Source organism: Sinocyclocheilus anshuiensis, unplaced genomic scaffold (assembly GCF_001515605.1).
Source record: "Sinocyclocheilus anshuiensis isolate Anshui unplaced genomic scaffold, SAMN03320099.WGS_v1.1 scaffold1433, whole genome shotgun sequence".
Classification (NCBI taxonomy): Eukaryota; Metazoa; Chordata; class Actinopteri; order Cypriniformes; family Cyprinidae; genus Sinocyclocheilus; species Sinocyclocheilus anshuiensis.
The window spans coordinates 316801-343712 of NW_015549681.1; the positions used below are offsets into that span (position 1 = coordinate 316801).

The window sequence follows — 26912 nt, forward strand, 5'->3', positions numbered from 1 at the left end:
AAAAGACAATATTTAATAATAAAAATAATTTTATTTTACAGTAACAGTAAAATTTCAATTCCAATATTTATGGCTGTATACAGCTTTTATTTTGGCAGAAAACACTTTTTTTTTTATTTACACAATTAACGTGAGTCAAACTCTTCAGGTTGGAGAATGTATACAGAATTCTGTATAAATACAGAAAAATCACATCTCTGACTATTGAACATTGAGCCGTTTACTTGCACACAATACACTGATGAGTACTAAACATCATCGGTTCACATGCAAACCAGTAACCTGGCAATGCCAGAAACCTGCGTTTACAGGTTATTCTCTTGAAGTGATGTTAAAATGCAAAGTATTCCTTTTGTGTTATGAGTTGGGATATTAAATAAAGCATCAAAAACCCCAGAGTATTTTAAAATGTCAGCAGGAAACTAAACACTAAAGCGAAGACACATGTCCATGTTTAGCGATTAAACACCTTAATCCACCTTTAAAGCAGCTTACACAAAAAAAGCTCTTAGTACTATAGCAAATTGACCTGACGGTTAAGAAATAAAGTTTGCAGCAATGATATCTTTCTATTTTAACTAGGGCTGCACAATTAATCTAATTTCTAATCGCGATTACAGTTATGGATGTCACAATTATGTAATCGTTCATAGCGGTAATTAATCGTTCAAAGTCCACTTATGTTATTCTGCGTGCTAAAGATGTTTTTTTCTTTCTACATTTTTCTCTTTCTACGAATTTTCTTAATGTTATCTTAATGTTAGTATAACATTATAATATCATGCATATTTGAACTGTTTTCTTATTTAAAGAAGAAACCAATCCAATGTATAGTTGACATTTGAGGCTTAATACTATAGAAAAGCAATACAAGTTTTTCAGTTTGAGGGTTTTCAGCTTGTTTATTTTCAAATAAAAATATGGCATGCAGTTGTTTCAAACAATGGTATAAACATCATTCAGTGTAAATTGTGATAATCATAATTAATAATCGCAATTACAATTTCAAGGGAATAATCGACAATTATGATTTTTGTAATAATCGTGCAGCCCTAATTTTAACAGTGCAAAATTATACAGTAAGGCTTAAGCTTCAGAACAGCTTGAGTCCGTGGGACCATTGAAAACCTCAGACAAGTAAATATTGGAGAGAAAAGCAGTGTGTAAATACCTGTCTCTGACTGTGTTCAGGTAAATCCCAGTACATCTGTGGCGCGGGGCCCTCAGCGGGTCTCTGTGCCAGGCTATCGCTGCCAAATCTTGAAGGGTCTGGATACTCCGACAGAGAATCAGATGGCGAGGAGAACAGCAATGTGTTGGACAGCTCGTCTATGCACAGATCCTAAAAATAACCACAAAAACATGTTCAGAAGTTGACATTTCAGCCACTAAAATCATTTCACTGAAATACACATAACAGTTTCATTTTAGATATAGTTATCTAGCCAAAGTGTGTCTGAATGTGTATTTATTTATACTTTCTTACGAGGAAACACACAAAAAAAACATTTTAATAATGTACTTTTTTAAAAACTGTTACTTGAAATAAAATAAACTTTAACTGAAAGAAAATATAAAAAAACATATACAATAAAATATATAAACCTTAAAATAAAATATAAAAATATATATTTCAGCTAGTTGCAAAGGCAAATATTCTCGTTTTCATTTAATTTAACTTGATGTACTTAACTAAACTGAAATTAAAACTAATTCAAGCATTTTAAAAACATTAAAATGAAAACTAATAAAAATGACAAAAACACACAACTAAAAATAATTTTAAAAATATTTTTTTAAAAAAATAGTAGTTTCTCAATGATACAAATAGTCCATACAACACATGCACTACATTTCCAAGACTTTTGAAGTCATACGATCGCTTTGCATTAAGACAGATTAATTCAATCACTTTTATTAAATTTAAAGGTGTAGCCACAATATTCTTCAAAAACAAAAAGAAAGAAAGAAAGTCATACGGGTTTGACATGAGGGTGAGTAAATGACAATTCTGTTGAAAGCTGCGATACTCAGAACCGAAGCTCATAAAATCATCTGATATATGATGCGCAAATTGCGGTTTGTTTTTCACAGCAGCTGTGGACTCAACACATTACTTCAGAGATGGCCAATGTCCAAAAACATTGACTGTAAATCTGTCAAGAGATGGTTTTCATTCCTGGAAGCTTCAAACAGTATTCCTGACCACACTCGAGGCGATAACCTCCTGTTATTCCTACAAGAGATGAAATATTGAAAACTAGACGCAGCTAAAGCAAAGCCACACGTCCATGTTTAGGGGTTAAATGCAAATGCTTAATGCACCTTTTACGCAGCTTGCACAGAAAAAAACCCTCAGTAATAGCAAACTGACCTGATGTAAAGAAATAAAGTTTGCACCAATAACATCTTTATGCTACAGAAGAGAGCTGTAAGGACTGTAAATCAACTCAACTATTATGAAACCACCCAATAATTTTATTTATTAAATTATATTCTTTAAAATTGTGTGATCTGGTTGATTTTAAACGTGCACATATAACGTATAAAGCACATAATAATTTACTTGCCAGATGTATTCAGACGCTGTCTGAAATGAGAAAGAGTCTGTATAAACTTAGGGAAGCGCACGTTTAGGGCAAGGATAAAATAAAATAAATTATTTTTTAATGAATGCCTGAAAGGGGTGAAATAACTGTGACTTAAAAATATGAATTAAAAATATGTAGTTTACTTTGCAAATTTAAAAAAAGAAAAAAATAATAAAAAAATTAAGTGATAAACAAATATATTAATAATTAATATATAAATTAATAATTATTAATCAAATTAACAATTTTCTGTTTTATTTTTGTGTCTTTTTGTATAGATTAAATTTATTAGTGGAAGTGACACTTGTAGTTTACTTTGCAAATTTAAAAAAAGAAAAAAATAATAAAAAAATTAAGTGATAAACAAATATATTAATAATTAATATATAAATTAATAATTATTAATCAAATTAACAATTTTCTGTTTTATTTTTGTGTCTTTTTGTATAGATTAAATTTATTAGTGGAAGTGACACTTGTTATGAAAAAAAAAAAGAGTAGGTAAAATAAGCTTCAGCCTACACCTTTTTTTGGTTAATATGTAAAATTATGCATAATTATTATGGAACTATGCCTGTGGACTGAAATAAAACAAATTCTGACAGTGCAAACCTCAATTACACAGTAAACTTCAAGTCAGGTTTAAGTTACAAAACAGCTGGAGTCTTTCACAAACACAGAATCTTTCAAGAAACGAATGAAAGCCCATTCCAGATACCGTAATCTCCCATTCACAGATGTTAAGGCCTCTTAAAAATGCTCTACTGGATGGAACTTTTAATTTTGCGCTATAAGCTGATCTGAGGCTGTCAAAAGATGATGAAACTGCTTGTATTAATCTGGAAACTACTCTGTTTCCGACAGCAAGATGTCCAGTTGCATAATATTTCCATTTGCGAGAGTGAAACGGGGAATTTAGTGGAGATAAAGCAGGGTCAGGACTGAATGACGGGACAATAACAGTAAACTCTGGTGGACAGGAAGGAATGAGGAGCAGGGCACGAGGAGAGAGGTCAGGAACCGAACACATCAAGAACTCATGTCTGTAGAAGCAGATGCTGAAATAACTCACAGCAATAGCTGGATCACACACCGTTTCTATACTGAAATCATCCACAATCACAACAGCTTGAGACTGTCTACACTGGAAAGAAAGCTGCATGTCACCTCATAATATTTACTAATGAGGGACCAATCAGCTGTGAACAAGGGTCCTAGATTATTTTCAATGCAAATATGTATAAAAAATTAGATTTGCAAATTCTGTTCTTATTCTTATTTACATTTTTACACAGCTTTTTTGGAATTGGAGTTTTAAAAAAAACTGCTGTTCACTCTTTTCTATGCAATTATAATAAACAGGGACTTTTATTATACAAAACAAAGAGATTAGAATCAGCACAATCTGACTTTGATATAATGATCAGAAGTTATTTAGATAAATGAAAATCATAATAAATTTAGCATATTTGTAAATATTTGCTCTATCGTAAATAAAATATCAGAGAAAATAATGCTGCTGAAGTAGCATCACAAATTAAATAAATAAATAAATAAATAAGAGAGAAAAATGAAAGATTTCAGGTAGCCAATCACAAGTAGCAGAACAAATTAAATGTAATTAATTAATTAAGAGGAAAATAAAAGATTAACAGTAGCATCACAAATTTAAATAAACAAACACAAACAAATAAATAAATGAATGATTTCAGGTAACCAATCAACAGTAGCGTCACAAATTCAATTAATAAACTTAATTAACTAAATTAATCAAAAAGAAATAAAGATTTCAGGTAACCAATCACGTGATATCATGGTTAATAATTTTCATGTTACAACCATAGCAAACAAAAACACCTGAATGCATCGAGCAGCCTATAATAAAAAAAAAATCTGTAAACAATGCAGATTTAACCAAACCAGAGCTGTACCAGAAGACTTTCATTTGAGAAAAGCATGAGCTTAACACTGCAGCAAATGATGCTTTTGTGTCCATATTTACAGGCAGCCAAGCCTAATTTTACCGCATGTGCTTTAAGAAGTGTTGACAGCAGTGTATGGCTTTTGATAGTATGCAAATAGAGAGTAAATAGTGAGTATGTGCCGGAACAGCAAAATATAAGCAGCATATAACTGATATTTCCATTTGCAATCATTTCAGTTCAGTGTTAGTTATGTGGATAAGATCTGTGCAAAGACGACTGAACAATCAAAGATAAAGCTGGAAACATTTAGCTGGCAAACCTATCCTAACTAGTTTCTATGTTCTCACGCACTGAGAGAGTATAAACTCTTTCCTCCAGATAATATCATTCCACGTGACACAGAGTGATAGTCTATGTAGAGAATACACTGCAGTAAATACTGCGATTCCTACTATTTTTAATAAGATTGTGAAACTGTGCACTGCATGCAACACTCAAACATAAAATAAATGGTAACACTTTACAATAAGGTTCCATTAGTTAATGCATTAACTAACAAGAACAAACAATGAGCAATACATTTATTACAGTATTTATTAATCTTTGTTAATGTTAGTTAATGAAAATACAGAGGTTCATTGTTAGTTCATGTTAATTCACAGTGCATTAACTAATGTTAACAGGCACAACGTTTGATTTTAATAATGCATTAGTAAATGTTGAAATTAACATTAAGATTAATAAATGCTGTAGAAATATTGTTCATGCTTAGTTCATGTTAACTAAAGTATGTAACTAACGAACCTTATTGTAAAGTGTTACCAAATAAACTTTAACTTATTTAAAATATTGCAAAAAATACACACAAAAAAAACTTAAGCTTATTTTATTTCAGCTAGTTGCCAGGCAACAATTCTCATTTTCATGTATTTTAACTTAGTGTACTAAAAACTAAAACTGATATAAAAATGTATAAAAACTTTGCAGACATACAAAAATAAAAATGATAAAATCAAACCAAAAAAATACTAAAACTTTTAAATTAAAATAAAAACAAAAAATAGTAAAATAATAATACAAAATATTAATAAAAACTAAATAAAATAAAAATACAAATTTTAGCTCAATGATACTAAAATAACACTGTGTCAAACAACAGTATGCAACGTTCACATTTTAAAATTAGTTTAGTTTTTTTGTTGTTTTTTGTTTTTGACCAAATCATGATTCAAGAACGAGATCTTGGTTGATTTCACTTTCAGTTCAGTTCAATCATTACACAAATAACATTTATTTGCTAAAATGATTTTTCCTGCAGACTAAGCTATTTATTACAGCATAAAATAGTCAAAGCACATGTTAGTGGTGATTCTGGGACGCAGTGACGTGATTGCAAGTTACAAATAAATTCTTCCATACTGTACTGAGTTTTCCTCTTTGGGAAGAATTTTCAGAGCCAATTCTCACGAATCAGGAACCAATATCAAAAAAGGAAAAATGACACATTCAGTGCTTGTTTTTGAATTACTTTCCCAATGGTTCTGGTGAGTTCAACCTCGATCAATAACAAAAGAGACGGGATCTGCTCTTACCTGGGAGAAATCTCCGTTCTGCACAAGGTCGTGAAAGTCTATGTCAGACAGGTCCAGACCCGAGGACGGGTTCGGCTGGAGCTGCCTGATAAATCAGAGGAGAGCGGTCAGGAACAATCACACACAGAGCAGAATGTCTCCAAAGCCTTCAAATACTACTAGAATACAAATCGAGTCGGAATATTTTAGGGGTGTAACGGTACAGGACTTTCGGTTCAGTACGCATGTTTTAACCACTGCATATGCGGAACTTACTTTAAAACTCCTAGTTTTATATATTTTAATTTTAATTAATCAATAATGACTCCTAAATCTCAACATCGATCTTTCAGTCTATGCTGTTTTAGTTGATGCGTGAATAAAACTTCACTAGATTGTCTATAGCGCACCTAATTGTGTTTTGTTATCTTGTCATCTTTCAAATTCTGTCCATTTTATCAGGAAATTCAAACAAATGCTTTTTGTGTCGATTATTTATAGTATAGCATTTGAATTTAATAGCTTGTGCTCTGTTGTTAATTGGAACTTTTAATATTATAGTAATGTGCAAATAATAGGGCTTCCTATATAGTTACAGCATTAGCTGAGATAGATGTTTTATTCCTGAGAAAATTATGATTATAACTGAATTTATTTAAAGACAGAGCCACAATTTGATCATTAAACAACAAGAAGCATTTTTTGTGTTTAGTTTTTTCCCCTTCTGTACCTAACTTACCAAACCATGACTTTAAAACCGAGGTACGTACTGAACCATCATTTCTGTGTAGTTACACTCCTAGAATATTTCATATCAGATCGCTCTGTACATAAATACACAATGGATAACTATAATCATGATAAAGTGCATATGTCACATGTTTAAAACTAAACTGCAATTGAAACTAATGCACTAAACACATTAGAGAGAGACAGATAATGTCAGCATGCAATGATAATTCACCTTATTTAATCTATTTTCTTAATGCATACTATAGATCTTATTGTGAACAATTAATCCATGCATATGTTTGAATTAACATTTTTTTGCATCTTGTAATGTTTAATCAAAATGTCATTACTGGATCATTCAGTGAAAACCTCAGGATGTTCATTTTGCATGCAGTCAGCGAGGAATAAAACGCTGTGTTGACTATTTATTGTCAATACATTATTATTAATGTATATAATGCACAATTCATTATATATAATGCATAATGCATGCTTTTTGAAAAGACACTGTGCACAACTCACCTCCCAGATTGCATAGGATAGTGCTGGTTGTATTGAGTTTGCTGTGGGTACGTCCATGAGTTCGACGGACACAGCTGACTCTGGGGGAAACAGGAAACAAACAGCACATTTGACACAGGAAGTGGCCCTTTGAAAACACTATTCAGCAGAGATATTACCCATCAACCCAAATATTTACTGGCAGTGCTGATGATTTAGTGACTCATACTGACACGGTGAAACCCGAAACAAACCGCACACATACAGGGTGAAGACCAACAGTTCACCAAATAAACCACCATAAACCAGGTGAAGTGAGGCTACTGTTTCTAGAGAAATTATTACCATTGGCTACCAAAGCACGCCAGGTCCGTCACATTCTGGACAGGGTTCAAGACCAACTAGAGCAATAATGATGAAGACAAAATGGTTCAAGTTCAAAACTGCAGATTTAATCAGGAAATTTGTCATCAAGAGTATGGCACTAGAAAAAAGCAGCATCAAACAGACTCCTGCAGGTTTGTATATTGAGTTAAATCTGCTATCAAACCTAAGTCTGACCTGGATTCAGAAAGGTTTGGGACAGATGTTCAAGTCTAATTTCAAGTTTGTATTGGGCTCAGGTTTGTAATTTAATTGTAAAGTTAAATAAAAAATAGAAAAGCCTGTTTTTAGGATCATTAATATTTTTTGCTCTGACATTTTCATTATTTTTTTTTCCAGGTTCAAGTTTGTAATTCATGAAAAATGTAATATTAATATTTTCTTCTTTCATTTTTTTTACTAATTTCGTACTAAATTTACAATTAAACTTAATTGTAAAATTATATAAATATATATATATATAAAAACAGAAAAGTCTATTTTTACACACACTAATAAAAATTACAAAAACACAAAATTACTAAAACTAATACTACTAAAATAAAATTAAAATTTTAATAAGAAAATAATATTAAATAACAATATTGAAATGAAAACATTATTAATAAAAATATAATATATATATTTTTGTTTGTTTGTTTGTTTTTTTCAATATAACACTATACATAAGCCTATTTTGTATTGTGACATTTTGATGTCAATTAAGTCAAAATGTAATAATTTAATATTTCAAATAATTTACCGTACATTTTTTAAAGTAAAATTATAAACAAACATCACTGTAGTTAAATCACATGAAAAAATGCAATACATCATTATAAAAAAATGTCCCCAAAATAGGCCTAATTCATTTTTTTAATGGAAAACATGACTTTTTTTTAGACCCTTGTTCTACTCACTCAGAGAGGAAATTTAAAGAAACATGGCAATTTCTGGTTTGGTCTTTGAGTCACAGGGTCTCAGGTTCAGGATTCAAGTTCAACAAGCATGTGCAGACCTTCAGCCTTAGTATAGTATAGGGGTAACCGTAACATTTACCATAAACGGTGTGTCTTAATGTAAAGTGTGTGTGGTTGTTCAGACATTATAAGGCTCAGTATGTACCTCCATGGAACTTGTGAGAGGAGGACTGGGAGCGCTGAACTTTGGGCTCCCCAGCTGAGGGCCCTCGGGGTGCAGATAGTCCTCCGTTTCCATGACAACAGACGTGGCAAGAGTGGGCATCAGGCTCCGAGCAGAAACATGGTCACGTGTCAAAGCCCTGTCATTCTCCAGCCATCTCTGAGAGAGAGAGAGAGAGAGAGAGAGAGAGAGAGAGAGAGAAAGAGACAACCTGCCACATGTGTTGTAGTGCTGCAATACAGCCACACTGTGGACATGAGCCCCCTGGTGGAGCTCTGTCTGAGGGCCTACAGGTGGGACAATCAGTCAGCATGATACTCATCACAAATAATCTATTCGTTACAGTGTTTATAACTCAGACTGATGAGTCCTGCTGGAAAGTCGTCTTGTACTCATGATAAAGCAGAATGCATGATCATATGATGCTGGTGATGCACACAACTGCTTACCTGAACCTTGCAGGTTTGTTTGACCTATCACTGAACTGGCTGTGATAACTAGCGAGATAAAATGTACAAGATACAGATACATGCATGCATATGCATTCAGATATTTAGTTATATTCTGCATTATTTATTTATTAAATGCATGAGTTTCCATTAACAAATTATCTTACCAGATGATCTGAATGAAAAAAATAAATAAAAATCTGACCTTTTTGTGGCATTTATATATTATATATTCAAAATAAAGCAGTTTATTTCAGATAGAAAGCTAACTGATAGAATGAATAGAATGTGAGACAGACATATGACAGGACTAATGGGTTAAAATATAATATATTAAATATGTAGGCCTTGTCTATGTGACAGCTTGGGGGGAATTACACTGTAAGTGTGTGTCAGTTTTATTCTGATGTCTATAATACAACCTGTCACTAACTCACCCTTAATAAATAGACATTATCAAATTAAAAAGGTTTAAGTATCTATCAGATTGTGATCGAATTATCTGTCTGAGCGTTTGTCAACCTGAAAACCCTCAGCCATACAGCACTGGCCCCTCAAGCACGTCACTTTGATATGATTACCAGCTCATATTGATTATTAAAGATTAACATAATTGATTTATTAACGAATTGATCAACTGTCTGCGTGTTTTTCTGACTGACTCAATGGAGCGCTATTGTTTGATTCGTGCTAACATGCTAACCTGACAGAAAACTCACTCACCGCGCGTTAATTAAACCCCCCTGTACGCGAAACCCCTCCACGAGCACTAACGACCACTCAATCTGGGGTTTTCTTGATCGGTAAGGGCGGATTGGAGGGGTTAATCCATATTTTTCTACCCCTGTACGGTTGTTTACCTACTTCCTGGTCGACGTCGCCATCTTGATCTGAAAGAAGGAGGACTCTTCCGCCGACGTCACCGCGGACGCTAGGTGAATTTTGTGCGTTCAAAAAGAAAATAATTTGGTTTACTATTTCCCCCTGTTTAAAAATTTAAAAAATTTAATTAGTGTATTTTATGTCTTTATTGTAAAGATGTTTTGCGGTCCAAACAAGTATAAAACATATACTTTTATTAATATTAAGGGGAAAAAATAGATATTCAGTTATTGGAGGGTCTCTTCTGAGATAATCCAAACAATCAGCACCTATATAGGCTATACCAATATATAATATTTAGTATAAAATAATAAATTGCTGTAAAGTCAGAAGTGTCTTTGATCATGGTTGCGCCTGCATGTGGGGGGTTATTGATGATGGGACTCTTTCTTTAAACTAATGGGCGGTAATCGTTCAGAGTCCGTGGACTTTGAAAGGTTTGCCCTGATTTTATGTTGATTCCATCATCCTCAGTGCCGAGTAGCTAAACTACAGGACACACAGCGACACACTTGAAGCTCAGATAAATCAAAGCACAGGATGCCTTATTGCAGTTTCTAGATATTTATTTTAATAGCTATTTAATAGCTTTTCATTGTTTTTTTTTTCATATATTGCTTGTGTGTTTTTGCTAGAGTCGTTAAATTGAGCTTTCATATTTGTGGATTCCTGATTTCTCAAATGGATTTGTCTCCAGAGATCAGTGTTTTTATTCTGTCTCTGACAGCACCTTTTATTCTCTACACAATCAACCATGTGTCCTTCCTACAAGAGTAAGTTTGCCTCGTATGTCATTATTTTACAATAATGCATGTTAAAGAACAATGCATTGGCATTAAACAATGCAAAACTGATCATGTCAACTGACTTTTAAACAGTTTGCATGAGTTTTTAATGGCGTGATTTGGCCAAAAGAGGGCAATCAACCTCTACTTTATTTCATCAAGTAATTATTGCTTTCTAGATTTCATTGGTGAATCTCATGAAAGCTGTCAAGAACATTTTGATAGTCATATTTTTCATATTGTGAAATGATTTCATACAAATGTAATTCAGTTTCACCCTCAAAATTCTCATTACCACAATAAAGATATATTATTTAAATTGCAAATTACTTATTTATATTTAAAAATGGTATTGCAGCATTTTTACTGCAATTCAATGAAATGTACTGCATTGCAATCATAAGAATCAAATAAGCCTCAATTTTGACAATAATGAGAATTGCTTATGGTCCTTCTTTATGCAAATGCTAACTTATTTTTAAGAAACGTGCCTCTGATAATCTCATTTATACACTTGAACTACAGCTTTAACCTTCATTAATGCTGAAAACGATATATTATTTAAATAGTAAATTATTTACACCATGCAAATATTTTATAACTAAATATTAAATATATGTATTAAATATATTTATATTTACTAAATATTTTGTACTTTTAATTTATGCTTATTAAATTAAACAAAAATTGTATTGCAACATTTTTTATGTAATATAATACAATTTACTGTATTACAGTCATAAGAATTAAATTGGAATTAACTTTGACAATAAATATATTTATATTTATTATATTCAATATGTGATACTGATTTTAATAAAAAAAAATGTATTGCAGCATTTTTAATATAATACAATAAAATTGACTGTAATAGAGTCATAAGAATTTAATGGAAATCTAATTTTTCAATAATGAAAATTACATGCATTCCTAAAATAGACTTTCTTTTCTTTATGCAAGTTATAACGTTTTTTTTTTTTTTTAGTTTTTTAGTTGTTTTGGGGGTGAAGTATGATCTGGATAGGTTTTTGTGAGATTTAGTTTGTCATTGATCATGTAAAATAAAAACAAGCCTCTGATAATCTCATTTTCATGCTTGAACTACAGCCTTATTCTGCATTATGAATGAAATGGCATGCATCAAACTGATGTTTTGAATGACGTGTTTTCTCGTCCAGTCCACAGGTTATACTGGCAATAGGCATTATGGTTCTTACAACGATATTTCTCCTGGCAAACCTCAGCGTCAAGAGTAAAAAATCTACCGACCCTCTCTTCTACGGTAAGACCAATACTGACAGATGAAGACGCAATGCAACAATACAAAAATACCCAAAAATACCCCAAATGAAAGAAAAATGCGGGAAAAATGCGGTATACACCGTAAAAATAATTGTAAAATTTGCAAATAAAAGAAAGATTACTGGAGTTTTTCAGTGTTTCTGCTTAAAAAAAAATATTTCTTTGTAATTGTTTGTGAAATTTACTTGCAATTTCTGAATTTTCACTCAGAAATTCACAAATAATTACAAATAATTAAAGTTAGGAAGAAACGGCAAAATAACTCATTGAATTAAACGTGAAATTTTGAAGTAGAAAGACTGAAATAGTATTTTAAACAATCTTTGTTTTATTTGCAACTTCGAAAAATCATTTTTACTGTGCATCAGTTTGCAAATGCATAGCAAACTGATATTTTTATATGAGCTCAATCCTGCTCATGTTCCTCTAAAGAAAAAGACCACAGTAAACTAATCAAGAGTTTCAGAAGAGATCTCAAACTGTGCTCAGACTTGTCAAGATACCAAAGTCTGCAATTCAAATATTGCTCAAGCTTTTCAGGACACCATTTGGAAGCAAAGCTTAAACTTAAATCCTAACTGAGAGCTTTTTGAGATGCTTCTGGACCCTCAGACCAATACATTATCATGTTGGACGTGTCGCCGTTATTGACAGCTCTTGAGTCGGTGGACAGCCACTAAATCAGCCCTGCTGTGATCAATCCATGAGTGATTTCAGCTCCTCTAAAGTTTCTCCAGCCTCTATTTGTCCGGCTGCCAGCGCTAATGCATGCTTGAATCCAAAAGCGAGGTGACTTTTCCACTAGGGAATGAAGAAACTCTGGTCTGAGGGCCGCATGATTAAAATCCACCTTCACCTGGACAACCGTGAGCCATCATTAACTCCGCTGTTTGGGAGAGAAATCAATAGCTGGCGAGGAAAAGAAAGTGAAAGCCAGACAGAGACTAAGAAATGGAGAGGAGAGAAGGGCTGTTTGGGTTTGATGGAGAGAGAGAGAGATAAATGTGTGCAGAGTGAGGGATGTGCTGATGTTTCCAGTCTGTGTGTGTTTCAGTGTTTGCCGTGTTTTCCTTCACCTCTGTTGTCAGCATCACCAGTGCACTGCAGCACACTGGACTGATCAAGGGCTTTATGGACTTTTATATAAGCAAGGTTAGATCTCTCTCTCTCTCTCTCTCTCTCACTCACACACACACACACACACACACACACACACACACACACATTGAAGTGGATACCTGTTCCTCTCTCTCTCTCTCTCACACACACCCACACACACACACTGACTGAACTGATCCTCTCACATGTGTGTTAAAGGGAGAGCCGTACCTCAACACGGCCCACGGCATCATGATGAGCTACTGGGAAGGCATCGTTCACTACGGTCTGCTCCTCATCATGGCCCACCACATGACTGCAGGGTACAATCATTATCACAACTACAAAAACACACAGCAACACAACAATGCCAATATATTTATGGGTGACGCAGATATGGGAAGTTGACATGAAATACTTTTCCTGCATAGTGACACATTAAACACTCCAGGTGAATTTTCAATAGTTTTAAAACAATTTTTAACGGATTTTGCCAATTATTTTATCATTATTATGCATGCAGCTTGTAATATATTAATATAAATGTTTTTTTCATTACATATAAATATTTAAATGATAAAAATATACACACACAAACAGTATATTTTAATATTAATTATATTAATATTAATAAAATGTATTAAATGAATTATATATATATATAAATAATAATTATAATATATATTATATTTATAATATATATTATAAATATAATATACAGTGGGTACGGAAAGTATTCAGACCCCCTTAAATTTTTCACTCTTTGTTAAAATATTGATATTTGAAAAAAAAAATCAAATCTAAAAAAAAAATGATGGCTTGTTGCTCACATTTATATTAAAACATTTACTAATTTATATTAAAGCAAAAATTATATAAAGCAATTGTGATTGAGATGTCGTGTTGTTGGTTTCTCTTCACACAGGAAGCCGTTTCGCAGTTTAGCTCTCGTATGGGCCGGATCCATGATCGCCAGTGAGATCGTCTTAATCACAGGCGTTGTAGTAGGTAAGAAACTCAACTTCTCCAAACTAAAAGTGTGTGTTTATTGTTAAAACCCTCCCCTGATGTATGAAAATGTGAATGTGTTTGTTTCTGTGTTTCAGGTAAATATGGAAAAAACCTCCTCCCTGCTTTCTGGAGAAATGCCCCTTCTCTGGTTTTACCCATATGGGCGGCGGCAAAGCTTCTCAACAGGCCGAGAGAGCTGTCAATCATTCCTGCTGACAAGGTGAGATTCCAGATGATTGACAGCACAGTATTGATTCAATCCTCTAAGATCCACTGATCAGAACCGAGAATAAATGCTCATCTTGAATGAGTATAATCATTTACAAATCCAGCAGTGGCCGAGCCATTCATTTCAAACTATTTATGTGCCTCGAGGTGAACACACCGCCTCTTAAGTCTCTACTGATGTGGAAGTACTAGATGGGTTTGATGTGGTCTGTAGGTGGAGGTGGAGCAGAAGAAAACGCTGCTGTCTCGTCCCACAGACCTGCTGTTTACGCTGGGCCTCATGGGAAGCATCATCTTCACTGCATTCAGAGGCTTTGTAAGTATCTACACATCCATCCAAGTATCTGTTTCTCCAGCCATTTATTCCATCACTCACTCTTTTCCTTCTCTCTTCTTTATTTCTTTAACAGGTTGTTCTCGAATGTTCTCTGGATTTTTGTTTTACGTACATCTTCCAGTACGAGCCTTACATGAAAGACAGCGTCGGCTTTCCAAAAGTCACGGTGAGTCTGATGCACCCTATTTTTATGCTTTGAGATGCACTAGTACTAGTATATACTATAGTACGAAAAGAATGACATAGAGATATCATTGAGATGGAAACATGATGGACTGACGGATCTCATGTCTTGTAGATGCTGGTGTTCCTCTTCTATGTTTTGCCGCTCTTGACGGCGTGTGTTTATGGGCTTTACACTCCTGGATGCACATGGATGTTGGACTGGACGCTGGTCCTCGCAGGAGCTGTAGCTCAGGTACATATACAGAAACCAGTGCTGTTGTTGTTGTTAACTAAAGCTATTAAAATTCAAAAAGTTGAAAAAGTAAAAAAAAAAATAAAATGTTGCCTTGAAAATTAAATGAAATCAAATCAGTTTTAAGCTGAAGTGCTAAAATGACAAACTGAAATAAAAATAAATTTAAGATAAATCTAAATATTAAAAAAAAAATGTTTAAAAAATGACAAAAATCACAAAACAAAATTGCAATTTCAAAAAAATGCAAAACTTGTTTTACACAATATTTACATATTTTGATAAAATATTACACAATATAAAAAAAAAAAAGTCTGGTCAGTCTGGTCAATATACCTGTGATATCTACAGATGAGTGACATTAAAATAAAAACTGAAAATATAAACATAAAAGCTAATTAGAAATATTCATAATTAATACAATAATATATAAATAATACTAAAATAACACTGAGAGGAACTTTACTTGGGAATTTAGTTTTGAATTATTCAAAACTTATTTGAATTAAAATGATTTACAATTATTATTAATTATATAATATGTATAATTTTGTAGTTTTTTTTATTTTTATCAAATAATCATTGTAGTTTTGATTATTATTATTATTTATATATACATATTTTTTTGTACTGGTTACACATTTTAGGTTGAAAAGGAGAAAACATCATCAATCAGAGAAAATGTGTGAAATTAAGATATTATTTTTTTGTTACAGTCAGTAACTGATATGACAGCCCAGTATCAATCTGTACTGTTTTGTCTGAATAAATCTCTTCAAAATTAAACTTCTATCTTAGAAGTTTAGATCAAAACATAATACAACAGATTTTAAAACTGGTATAGTCTTATTGAGACAAAAAAATGACCTTCGATTATCCATTTACAATTCAGATCAGTGCCAGTAACGTTAAAAAAATATATCTCTAATATCTCATGTGTCTGTAGTATTAACCGTGTGTGTGATGTTCTCACAGATGCAGTGGACTCACCTGGGCGCGTCTGTTCACTCACGCACACCGTTCACCTACCGCATCCCTAAAGACGAGTGGAGGCAGGTGGTCACGCTGAACCTGCTGTACACAGCCGTGCCCGTCCTCCTCGCCGTCCGCTGCTACATGGACCAGACCTTCTTCATGAAGAACGTTCCTCAGGAGCAGGCCAGCAACGGCAAGAAGAACAATTAAAATCATCAACATCCACGTGCAAGAACATGCATGTGTCCTCTTTACAGGACAGTGAAGTGTTTCAGCTGAAACCGCCATAAATTATTTGTAAAAGCATCAATGTATCAGTGACTATATCTGTGTTTTTGAAATGTCCAGCGAGCCTTTCGGTCTGATCAGGCTGATCCCAGCTAACAAAAATCTTCTAAGAACATTTTGCTTCGTTCCCATTAAGTTCAAACGTTCAAAACGTCCAGTTAAAAATGTTACGTTAATGGAACATTCCATTGTATCATTTTGCAACATTAAGGAAATGTTACTTTTGAAAGTTCTGTGAAGATTTTAAAACAAGTTGTAACATTTACAAAAACGTCAGACAAACTTAAAAGTTCTATTAACAATGTATAAATAACGTTTTTGTGCTACCATCTTTATTAGATGACTTTGAACGAACGTTTGTTCATACATTTTGAGAGAAACTAGCCAGAACATTCTGAGAACATTCCCTGTCAGCTGGGATTTTTTCTCAAACATTTAAAAGACGTTAGACTAAAGAGTTTCAGAAAAAAGTTCCATGAACAATGAGAACGTAACTGGAAGAACGTTTGTTCATAACATTGAGAGAATCTTGTCGGGACGTTCCATGTAAGCTGGGATATTATAAGCAGATACAAGACTTTGGGCTTTTTTTTTTTTCAATTCAAGCAGTAAATTCTTTTTCTGTGCTAGATTATATGCATTTTTTTCATTGCCAGTATCAGTGTGATTAGAATGATATTAGATACCTAATTTTATTTATTTTATTATAAGCATGGTACTGTGTGAACGGTATGGATTTGAAATATTATAATTGATAATTGTCGATTGTTGGTATCGACCAAAATGTCAATCATCCGAGTTTCTTTTTCACATGGTGTTTTGCAGCTTTGCTCAACTGTAAAGTGTGTGAAACAGTTCAAACTACTCATCTCAACCAGGTTTATCTCTCGTCAGTTGGTGAAATCTCAATAAATATGGACTCTGGACTAGTTTACATAGTTTGCGTTTGAAGGCCGTCGACGCTCAGGGTGTGTCCTGATCATGTCTGTGTGTGTTTAGTAGTGGTTTCATGCTGCAAAGACTTTTTTTCATTCACTAGAATTATTTTAAAATTAGTTTACATTATAAAAGCAGTACCTGACTGGGTGAATCTCTCTCTCTCACACACACACACACACAAAAAACTCATGCAGTGTGAGATATGGTATTGAAATAGTCATAAAAACTTTTTTTTATGATATATAAAGCTACAAAAGATGTTCTTTTGTCAAATGCCAAAACATGTCCTGAATGCGTTCTTGGCAGATTCACCCATATGTTTTACTTGGGATCTTTTGTATCTTTTTCTATGTTGCATAGTGTTTTCCCAACACTTTTCTGTGGTGCTCTTTGCCTGTCATGAACCCTCATATCTCTTGTCTCGTGAAATTCGCTGTTTATTATTCTTCGTGTTGGGCTCCAAAGGCAACGCCGGGGCACGGGTTCAGCAGGGAGAGATATTTATAGCATTGCAACACAGTGAAACTAGACGAATGATTCATTTAAAGATATGTGAGGAGATCACATTTCTTTGCCTCGTCCAATCAAATCTCTGACCTTTGCTCTGCAGCTGATGACATCATCGGGACGACTGCAGTGTCGCTAGCCCAGTGATCTTTCATCATACTGTATCTGCAATGTTCCTGAGGATAAGAATATAATTTAATTAAATGATTAGCCATTAAAAATCCTTATCCACGCCTTATTTAAAAGGGTGGAAATATTTGCTCTGACGATGATTTGATTCGATTCAATTGCAATTAAAAAATTATTCCCAGCTAACGTTTTGCTAATGTTTACATTAAGTTATGAAAATGTTAATGTTCTCTGAATGTTCAAAATGTCCAGCTTTTAAATGTTTAAAAAATGCCTTAAAAATGTAAAAAAAAAAACGTTTTTTAAATGTTAAAAAATATTTTTCTTGGTTATGTGACAACAACATTAAGCCAACATTCCATTTTATAATTTTGCAAACATTATACAAATTGTAGTCCATTACTGATTACAAATTACATGATGAAATTATCTGGATTACACATATTAGGTAATGTAGTTTGACTACTTTTAGATTACTTTTGATCTAACTTGTTGATCACATAGACTTGAATAGGGTTGTGTACCATATTGATAAAAAAAAAAAAAAAAAGAAAGAAAATATATTCCATACCTTGTTATCAACATCAAAAATGGATTATACATTAAATTACAGCAGGGTTTCCCAAACTATGAATGAATTATAAATAATTTACTGCCATTGTGTGAATAATAATGTAATCATGTAATCCATAAAAAGTAACTGTAATCTGATTATGAGCATTTTAGAATGTAATATAATCTAACAAGTACTTTATTTTTGGATTACGTGTAATCAGTTGCTCTGCAGCCCTGCCAGAACGTTAGCCAAAGTTCTGAGAATGTTACCTGTTAGCTTGGTTCAGAATTATTCAGAATCATTTTCAAAAACATTGACTGGAGGGCCAATTTTGTTGAATTTTGGATAAGAAATTAACACAAAGCACAATAACTACACTGTACTGATTTTTCGAAATATTATTGGAGTAGGTTTTACAAGAAAATATTTGTTCAGTCTTTTATTTCAAACAATATCACTGGCCATTTCTTTGTAATTATTTGTGAAAATTGTTTCTTCACCAATTGTAGTTTTTTCATAGATTATTAAAATCTGAATGCTCATTGCATTTGCATGCATTGATGCATGCATATTTCAAATATGTTGATTCGGTATGTTTTGGCAGATGTTCCTCGCATTAATGAACTATAATTGAATCCTGAATCGATTCAAATTAGTTTTTAATGTTGTTTTGAGGGTGTAGATTCGAACTGGGCGCGTTTGAATGCGACTCAAACAGATGTCTCTCTCTGATCGCCTCATTAGGATTTCAAATGCTGATGATGCTGGCTATTTTTTCTAGAATTACAAAGAGCATGTTTAACTATTTCATCTGCGGAGCGGAACGCTTTGATGTGGCTGGTAACCGTGGCAACGGAGATGCTCATTAGCTTAAAGCTGAATCTTCTGTTTCTGGCTGATCTTTATCGGTCTTTGAAAACACATGAAGGGCTCAAACCAACCGAATGAGTTAACCATTTATACCTCCGTGAAAGGAGATGTTTATTCAGATAAAGGTAACCATGAGGACAGAAAATGCAAGGCAAAAAAAACAGATTTTACCATTAATTAGTTAATTAAACAGGGCTTATGAGTGAAATAGGCCTATAAACGCTGGAGAGAATAAATGTTCACTTCATATCTGTCAGTTCTTCTTTTTCATAACTGAGATACACGTAACGAAACACAAACTGAAGGTTGTTTCTGCCATGAAATAAATGAATAAAGGCAATTTTGACTCACAATTCTGAGTTTTTATCTGACAATTCTGACTCTTTCTTGCAATTCTGAGAAAAAAATCAAGATATAAACTCACAATTGCCTTTTAATTTTTTTTTATTCCGTGGCGAAAAAAATATTGCGAGTTGGAAAACTCAGAATTCAGACAAAAAAATAAATAAATAGATATTTAAATTCGCAATTGGAAGGAAAAAAAGAATTGTTGAGTAAAATGTAGCAGACAGCAAATCAGCATATTAGAATGATTTCTGAAGATCATGTGACACTGAAGACTGGAGGAATGATACTGGATGCTGAAAATTCAGCTTTGATCACAGGAATAAATTTTTTAACATAACAATAATATTTCACAGTTTTTACTGTATTTTTGATCAAATAAATGCTGCCTTGATTAAAAAAAATATGGGTTTTTGATACTCTCAGCTCATTTTAATACTTTTGATCAAGTTCTAACCCTTTCTCTACATAAGTGTGTGTGTGTTTATATGAAGCTCTGATCTAACTCAGATCAGTCTCACTGGGCTGGAAAGTGAACACTGCCTTTGTGTGAGTCTTACAGATGGAAGAACAGGCCGCTGGCCAGAAAACAAAACTACAGTGGGTACGGAAAGTATTCAGACCCCCTTCAATTTTTCACTCTTTGTTATATTGCAGCCATTACTCATGGCTGTATTAGATCAAAAGGGTGCTTCTACTAAATACTGAGCAAAAGGGTCTGAATACTTAGGACCATGTGATATTTCAGTTTTTCTTTTTTAATAAATCTGCAAAAATGTCAACGATTCTGTGTTTTTCTGTCAATATGGGGTGCTGTGTGTACATTAATGAGGAAAAAAAATTAACTTAAATGATTTTAGCAAATGGCTGCAATATAACAAAGAGTGAAAAATTGAAGGGGGTCTGAATACTTTCCGTACCCACTGTAAATATAGCAAACAATGAGAGTAACTTCAACACAATCAGATCAACAGCAGCTCAGTCTGACCTCATGGACCTGAAGTGGGCGTCAGGATCAGACACGATGGAGGGAAAATGGACAGCAGAGTCTGTAGATTAATATATAACACAACAGAACAAATCCCTCAGGAAATAAATATCACAAATGAGATCGCTTTAATATCTCAATTGTTTCTCCTACACAGGAGACTTTTGCTTAAAGAAACAGAAAGTGGATTATTGGATTATTACAGAAAGTGGATTATTGTGGTTTTCATCAGCTGTTTGGACTCTCATTCTGACAGCACCCATTCACTGCAGAGCAATTTCTCAAAATCTGATGAAGAAACAAACTCATCTACATCTTGGGTGACCTGAGGGTGAGCACACTTTCATTTTTGGGTAAAGTATTCTTTTAAAGTATGCATGCATTAAGCATGTTTCTGGCCTAAATCATTAGATGAATGTGTGTTTGTGTGACTGCTGATGTCTAAAATCACATAATGAATGCAAGTGAGTGTCCTTCCAATGGGACGAGTCCTAATAGACCAATAATGAGCAATAAAACAGCACAGCATACTAAAATTAACTGTGTATAAAAAACTGCCGTCATGCACAGGCCTCTTAGAAAACATCAATAAACTTATGCATACTTCATATTCATAAAATATATCATAACATTAGCATATTTAGAATTGATTCACCTGTAAAATGAACAAAATGCATCATGGAAACACTCGCCATGTTAAATACTGAGAAGAGAAATGGATTTGTACACATCCAGTCTGAAGTACAATTCATTTCTGTTGGTGTAAAATGAGAATAGAATTGCCCAAGTTCAGTTTTAACACTAGGAAGCAGATCATTCAAATAAAACATCTGAAATGACAGCAGTTTTGATCCAATCAGTTTTATTGTTGGTTTGTTTCGAGTTTAATAAAGAACAAAAACACATCAACAAACGAGAAGTGAAGCCATAAAAACACCAAAGTTTGACCTCAGAAAGCAGTTTCATCTGAGCGATTCTCACCGGACAGCCGTTTTAATGAGGATTTAATAAAGAGATCCAAACATCCGCTCAAGTTAGTGTGTGAAACACACATTTCTATGTCACTTCTGCTAGTTATAATGCTGAATAGGGTGATTAAATGTGTTCAGATATTAGAATAAAAAAACGGAGTTAAGGACAATCGTCAATGTTGTCATTAAAAGCAAGTAAACTAAGATCATCATGACGGAATAAATGAGTGAAGACGATTTATTTACAGAAGAACGTGGATCTATAAGCTCAGAGCAAAGAGAAGAGTGAGTTGGTGGATTAATCGTCATCATGTTCACTAAAGAATACATGTTATAAATAAACACACAGAGCAAACAGACGATACTGAGAGGAAAAGACACACAAAAACACAAAACCTAGTGCTCCCTACATAGGCAGCATCCTAACTGAGATTGGAGCTCATTAGTGAGAGATTCGGAAGCACTTTTGTGTGTTAAACGCCAATTGATTTCAATAATTTGATGATAAAAACCCTGTATGTTATACAAAAATAAAAACACAAAACTCGCACAAATATTGGACAAAATAATGCATTAATTAGAATAAACTTTTAATCAATATTTTCCAGCACTAAATAAAATGTATTTTTAACTTCATCCCACATACTGCATTAGATTTAACTGAGCTTGCTGCAATGCATTCTGACATTAACTTCTCTATTAAAGTGATATTAGAAAACCTTAAGGAAGTTGCATCTTTAAGTTGTCTAGTTAGGAAGCGCACTAGGTTTAGAAACAGATACTGAACTGCAAAAAATGATTTTTGCCAAATATCTAAATATTCTTAAATTAAGACATTTACCTGAGAAGCAAAATTACTTAAAATATTAAGTAAAATATTATTAAAATTAAGTGAGTTTATGCTTAAAACAAGTCAAATATCTGTCAGTGGGGTAAGAAAAATAAACATTTATTAATACAATTCAAAGAGAAAACAAGTTTATTTTAAAGTAGATTTGTAAAGTGTTATATTAAGCATACTTTATGGTAATATTTGTTGTACTAAATTCAATTCATGCTGAATTTATAAAACATTTTTATTTATTTTTTCTGGACAGGATGGTTTTCAAACCTCTAGCAGTGATGAGAACAGGATTTTTTAATGTTGTTTTTTTTATTTGAGAGTAAATTTATGCAAGATGCAAAATTATTTGAATTTTTTAGAAAACAAGACTTATTATGTTTTATTAAAATGAAGTGAGTTTATGCTTAAAACAAGTCAAATATCTGTCAGTGGGGTAAGAAAAATAAAACGTTATTAATACAATTCAAAGAGAAAACAATTTTATTTTAAAGTAGATTTGTAAAGTGTTATATTAAGCATATTTTATGGTAATATTGGAAAAAATATCTGCAAATTGGGGAAGAAAAATTCAACTTAATTCAAGTTTATTTTTCTGAACCCAATGGCAGACATTTTCTTGTTTTAAGCATAAACACTTAATTTTTGTTAGAAAAAGTAATATTTTTGCTTCAAGTAAATGTATCCTTATTTAGGAATGTTTAGATGTTTGTGCTGAAAAACAAGACAAAAATACTGACTATGAAACTCATTTTTTGCCGTGTGTGTGGGTTGTGAACTAATTAATGAGTCTCATCTGTAGTGTAAAAAACACTTAAAACTCTACAAACAAAAAACACACACAGAAACGCATGCAGTTGTCACAAATAACACACACACACACACTTGCATTCTCTTGCACACACACACACACACACACAGGAAGGGCACCGAGACACATGTCGACATGTTACCAAGCAACAGGCATGTGAAATGAATCTGTCTGAAATTCCTACAACACGTCACATTCACACACACTTCAGCAGGTGAGAATAAACTCTCATACGCGGTCGTGAAGATCAGATACGAGCATCTGAACGAGACACGAGACCCTGTGGCCTCAAACGTACCTGATAAAGTCTGAACACTCACTCACGCATTTTAAAATGAGTCAGAACGCAATTTAAAGTATGTGTTCATGCATACACTTTTTCCTAGGCTCCGTTTTCTCTTTCAGGTCGATGTATTGATCTTTCCAAGCAAGTTGAACTGTTGACATGTTTATATGAAGTGACCTGAATAGTAATCCATTAAGTTTAATAATACTGAGATCTGAAGGAAACTCTATCGCCCTCTTGAGGACGCAGCGTGTTTGTGTTTGTTTCTGCTCAAAGACTCAAATCCTTCGGAATCAGAGTCAAGTCAACAGAAATGATTTACTTGGAATCACGCTGAACACAGAGGTGTTAGTTTGATGTTCAAATCCACACATGACGAGCACCTGCCAATCATCTCTATTCCAGATCTTTCAGATGCTTCATAACAATTTGTGTGAGAACTGATTCAATCACAAACTCAGTTTCAGTTCAGCTTTGCTCATATTTCACCCCACATCAAAAAGAAACAAGAAATTACATTTTGCATAAAGCAGGGTTATTATAGGTAAACTAAAACTAAAATTAAAACCATTAAAAAATTATAAATATAAATGTTAAGTGAAATGATGCACTAAAATAACAAAAACAGAAATTAAAAATAATATATAGACATATATAAAAACAAACACTACTAAAATGACAAAAAAAATACCAAAAAGATTACTAAAACTTTAAGTAAAATTAAATTGAAAATGGAAAATGGAAACATTTATACTGATTCGAAATATTAATAAAAACTATAATAGAATCTCAGTGACACTAAAATAACACTGGCATTAAGAATTTTTTTAATTGTGACATTTTTATGACAATTAAACATATTACAATTACACATATAATAATAATATATTCAAATTGTAAAGGCAATTTTTAAATGACTATATTAAGTATATTTCATGGTGCCATTTATTTAATTATTTTACTGAATTTCTCATTTTAATTAAAATTGAACTTTTCTGGAGATGATGATTTTTAATTGAATTTTAATTTTTAATTTTAAGTAATTTTTTTTAAAATTATTATTATTATTTTTAAACATTTGGATGTTTAATTTGAGGGAAAATGTGCTTTAATTGTCACAATACAAAAATAAATCCTAATGGTTTTAAAAACAGGCTTCAATTTTCTTTATGCAAAACGTAACTTCTTATGTTATTCTTTCAGTTTTGGTGTGAAGCATGAGCTGGACATTGCTTTTCTTCATGAGATTCACTCATTTATGAACATAAGAGGTTTCACTATGATTCTAATCCAACACGTCACAATAGTTAAATTTGCAATATAAACCAAATCATCACCAAACGCTCAACATGAAAGTAAAAAAGTAAAGTCTCAAGGGGTACAAAGAAACATTGTGCCATTTAAAGGCTTGAAGAGCATCTCATTTTATGAATATGAATGATTTTGGGCAGTTTGGACATTCAGTATTTCATTAAAGCATCACATCCCAAAAATCTAAAGCTGAAGAAATAAGAGCATGAGCTACCAGAACCTTCACCTGCTGTGTAGACAAATTAATATGACTATCGTATAAAGATGAAGAGCGTTTGTGGCGGTGAGTGGCACATCACCGACCGTCTGCGTGAAATAACCAATGAAAAACATTCCTCTAGATGTGAACGGAGGGTTAATGAAACCTAAATAACAGCGGTAAAAAAGAACCATTATTTCTGTCCATTCCGTCTGTAGCGATTCCTCATGGACTCACGGGAACACAGGCCACGGGGTCAGAGGTCACGACCCCTGCTTTTTAGCTCCACCCCCATGGCTTAATCCCGCCCCTTGTGCCCAGATCCGTGTCTCCGGTGTCGTCGATGCTCGCGCCGAGATCTGTGGTGTTGCCGACGGTAACGGTGAGATCGCCGCGCTGGAAGGAAACAAAACGGTCACATGACTACATCTGATTTGCATTTATATTTACACTATATTAATTAATTCGGCACATGCTTTTATCCAATTAAACACTTCTGATTAAATCAGGAATATTTAATTAACTGGTTAATTGCTTTAAATCAATTCAGATTCTGAAATTGCATCACATGTGTGCATGTTGGGGAGACTGCAGAGTGAGGGAGAAATTAAAAAAACATGGGATCATTTTTGGCAGCATATAAAAATGGTGTGATGAGCAGGACTCCTTAACAACTGTTACATTTCCATGTGCTTTTTTGTTTTGTTACATTGATGGTGACTAGTGGCTGAATATGAATTGATTGGAAAGGTGAATATTGAATACTGTGGTGATGTACGAAGTTTTGACTGTTGAAAAATAAAAAAAGTTGAATTACAAAAAAAAAAAAAATAATCAATTCAGATTCTAATGAACTTATTTAATCCCTTTACAACCAGGGTTATTATAGTTAACTAACCTAAAACTGAAACTAAGAAGTAAAACCATTAAAAAAACACACACACACACACACACACACACACACTTTTGTGACTTAAATAAAATATAAGGATTTTAATTCAGCTAGTTGTCAAGACAACATTTCAATTTTTGATGTAAAACCGGAATAAAAATATATAAAAGCTATATAGACATATACAAAACAAAAAACGACTAAAATGACAAAAACACTTACATTTAAAATAATTAAATTAATTTAAATAATTAAATACATTTTAGTTAAAATTAAAATGAAACCGAAAAATATTAAAAAAAATGTAAATTAAAATAAAAAATTAATTAAAAATAAATATCTAAAACATTTTTAGAAAGCCACCCATATTTATTCAGATCAGCGTTTAGAGACTCACATTTAGTGCAGATGATCTTGGGTCTTTCCCAGGTCCCGTTGGGTCGGCAGCGGACAGTCGGGATGTGTCTCTGAAAGAAGCCGTCGGCGCACTGGTACTGAACCACCGCGTGGATGTCGTAGTGTGAGCGTCTGCGGCCCACTAGATCGGTGTTATCGACAGCCGGCGGAGAGCCACACATCACTGCAAACACACAGACATATCATCAGTGTTGGGGAAAGTTACTTTTAAAAGTAATGCATTACAATATTGCGTTACTCCATAAAAAAAT

At 33.1% G+C, this 26912-nt stretch overlaps 3 protein-coding genes across 6 annotated transcripts in view; 1 reads left to right on the forward strand and 2 right to left on the reverse strand.

The window, feature by feature from the left end:
• Positions 1-10187, reverse strand: part of sbno2a (strawberry notch homolog 2a) — a 37855-nt gene extending 27668 nt beyond the window's left edge. For 2 of the 4 annotated variants that reach the window (XM_016449665.1, XM_016449662.1), the window contains exons 1-5: positions 9999-10161; positions 8809-8985; positions 7342-7421; positions 6109-6193; positions 1172-1342 (exon numbers count right to left, since the gene is read on the reverse strand). In XM_016449665.1, the coding sequence (XP_016305151.1) occupies positions 1172-1342; positions 6109-6193; positions 7342-7421; positions 8809-8928 (456 nt within the window). In that variant the 5' untranslated portion in view covers positions 8929-8985; positions 9999-10161. Of the gene's footprint in view, positions 1-1171; positions 1343-6108; positions 6194-7341; positions 7422-8808; positions 8986-9998 lie in introns of all 4 variants that reach the window. The other 2 variants (XM_016449664.1, XM_016449663.1) reach the window with 2 other exon arrangements.
• Positions 10188-10814: 627 nt separating this feature from the next.
• LOC107660391 (transmembrane 6 superfamily member 2-like) lies at positions 10815-17525 on the forward strand. The gene is made up of 10 exons (XM_016449671.1): positions 10815-10930; positions 12121-12224; positions 13299-13396; positions 13562-13665; positions 14268-14350; positions 14449-14573; positions 14796-14897; positions 14992-15084; positions 15217-15336; positions 16312-17525. The coding sequence occupies exons 1-10, from the start codon at positions 10839-10841 to the stop codon at positions 16519-16521; spliced, it is 1131 nt and encodes a 376-aa protein (XP_016305157.1). The 5' UTR covers positions 10815-10838; the 3' UTR covers positions 16522-17525.
• Positions 17526-24930: 7405 nt separating this feature from the next.
• The window catches only part of LOC107660387 (neurocan core protein-like), a 72915-nt gene continuing 70933 nt past the window's right edge, over positions 24931-26912 (reverse strand). Inside the window, exons 14-15 of the mRNA XM_016449668.1 lie at positions 26642-26824; positions 24931-25748 (exon numbers count right to left, since the gene is read on the reverse strand). Coding sequence (XP_016305154.1) covers positions 25651-25748; positions 26642-26824 — 281 coding nt within the window. The 3' untranslated portion in view covers positions 24931-25650. The remainder of the gene's footprint in view (positions 25749-26641; positions 26825-26912) is intronic.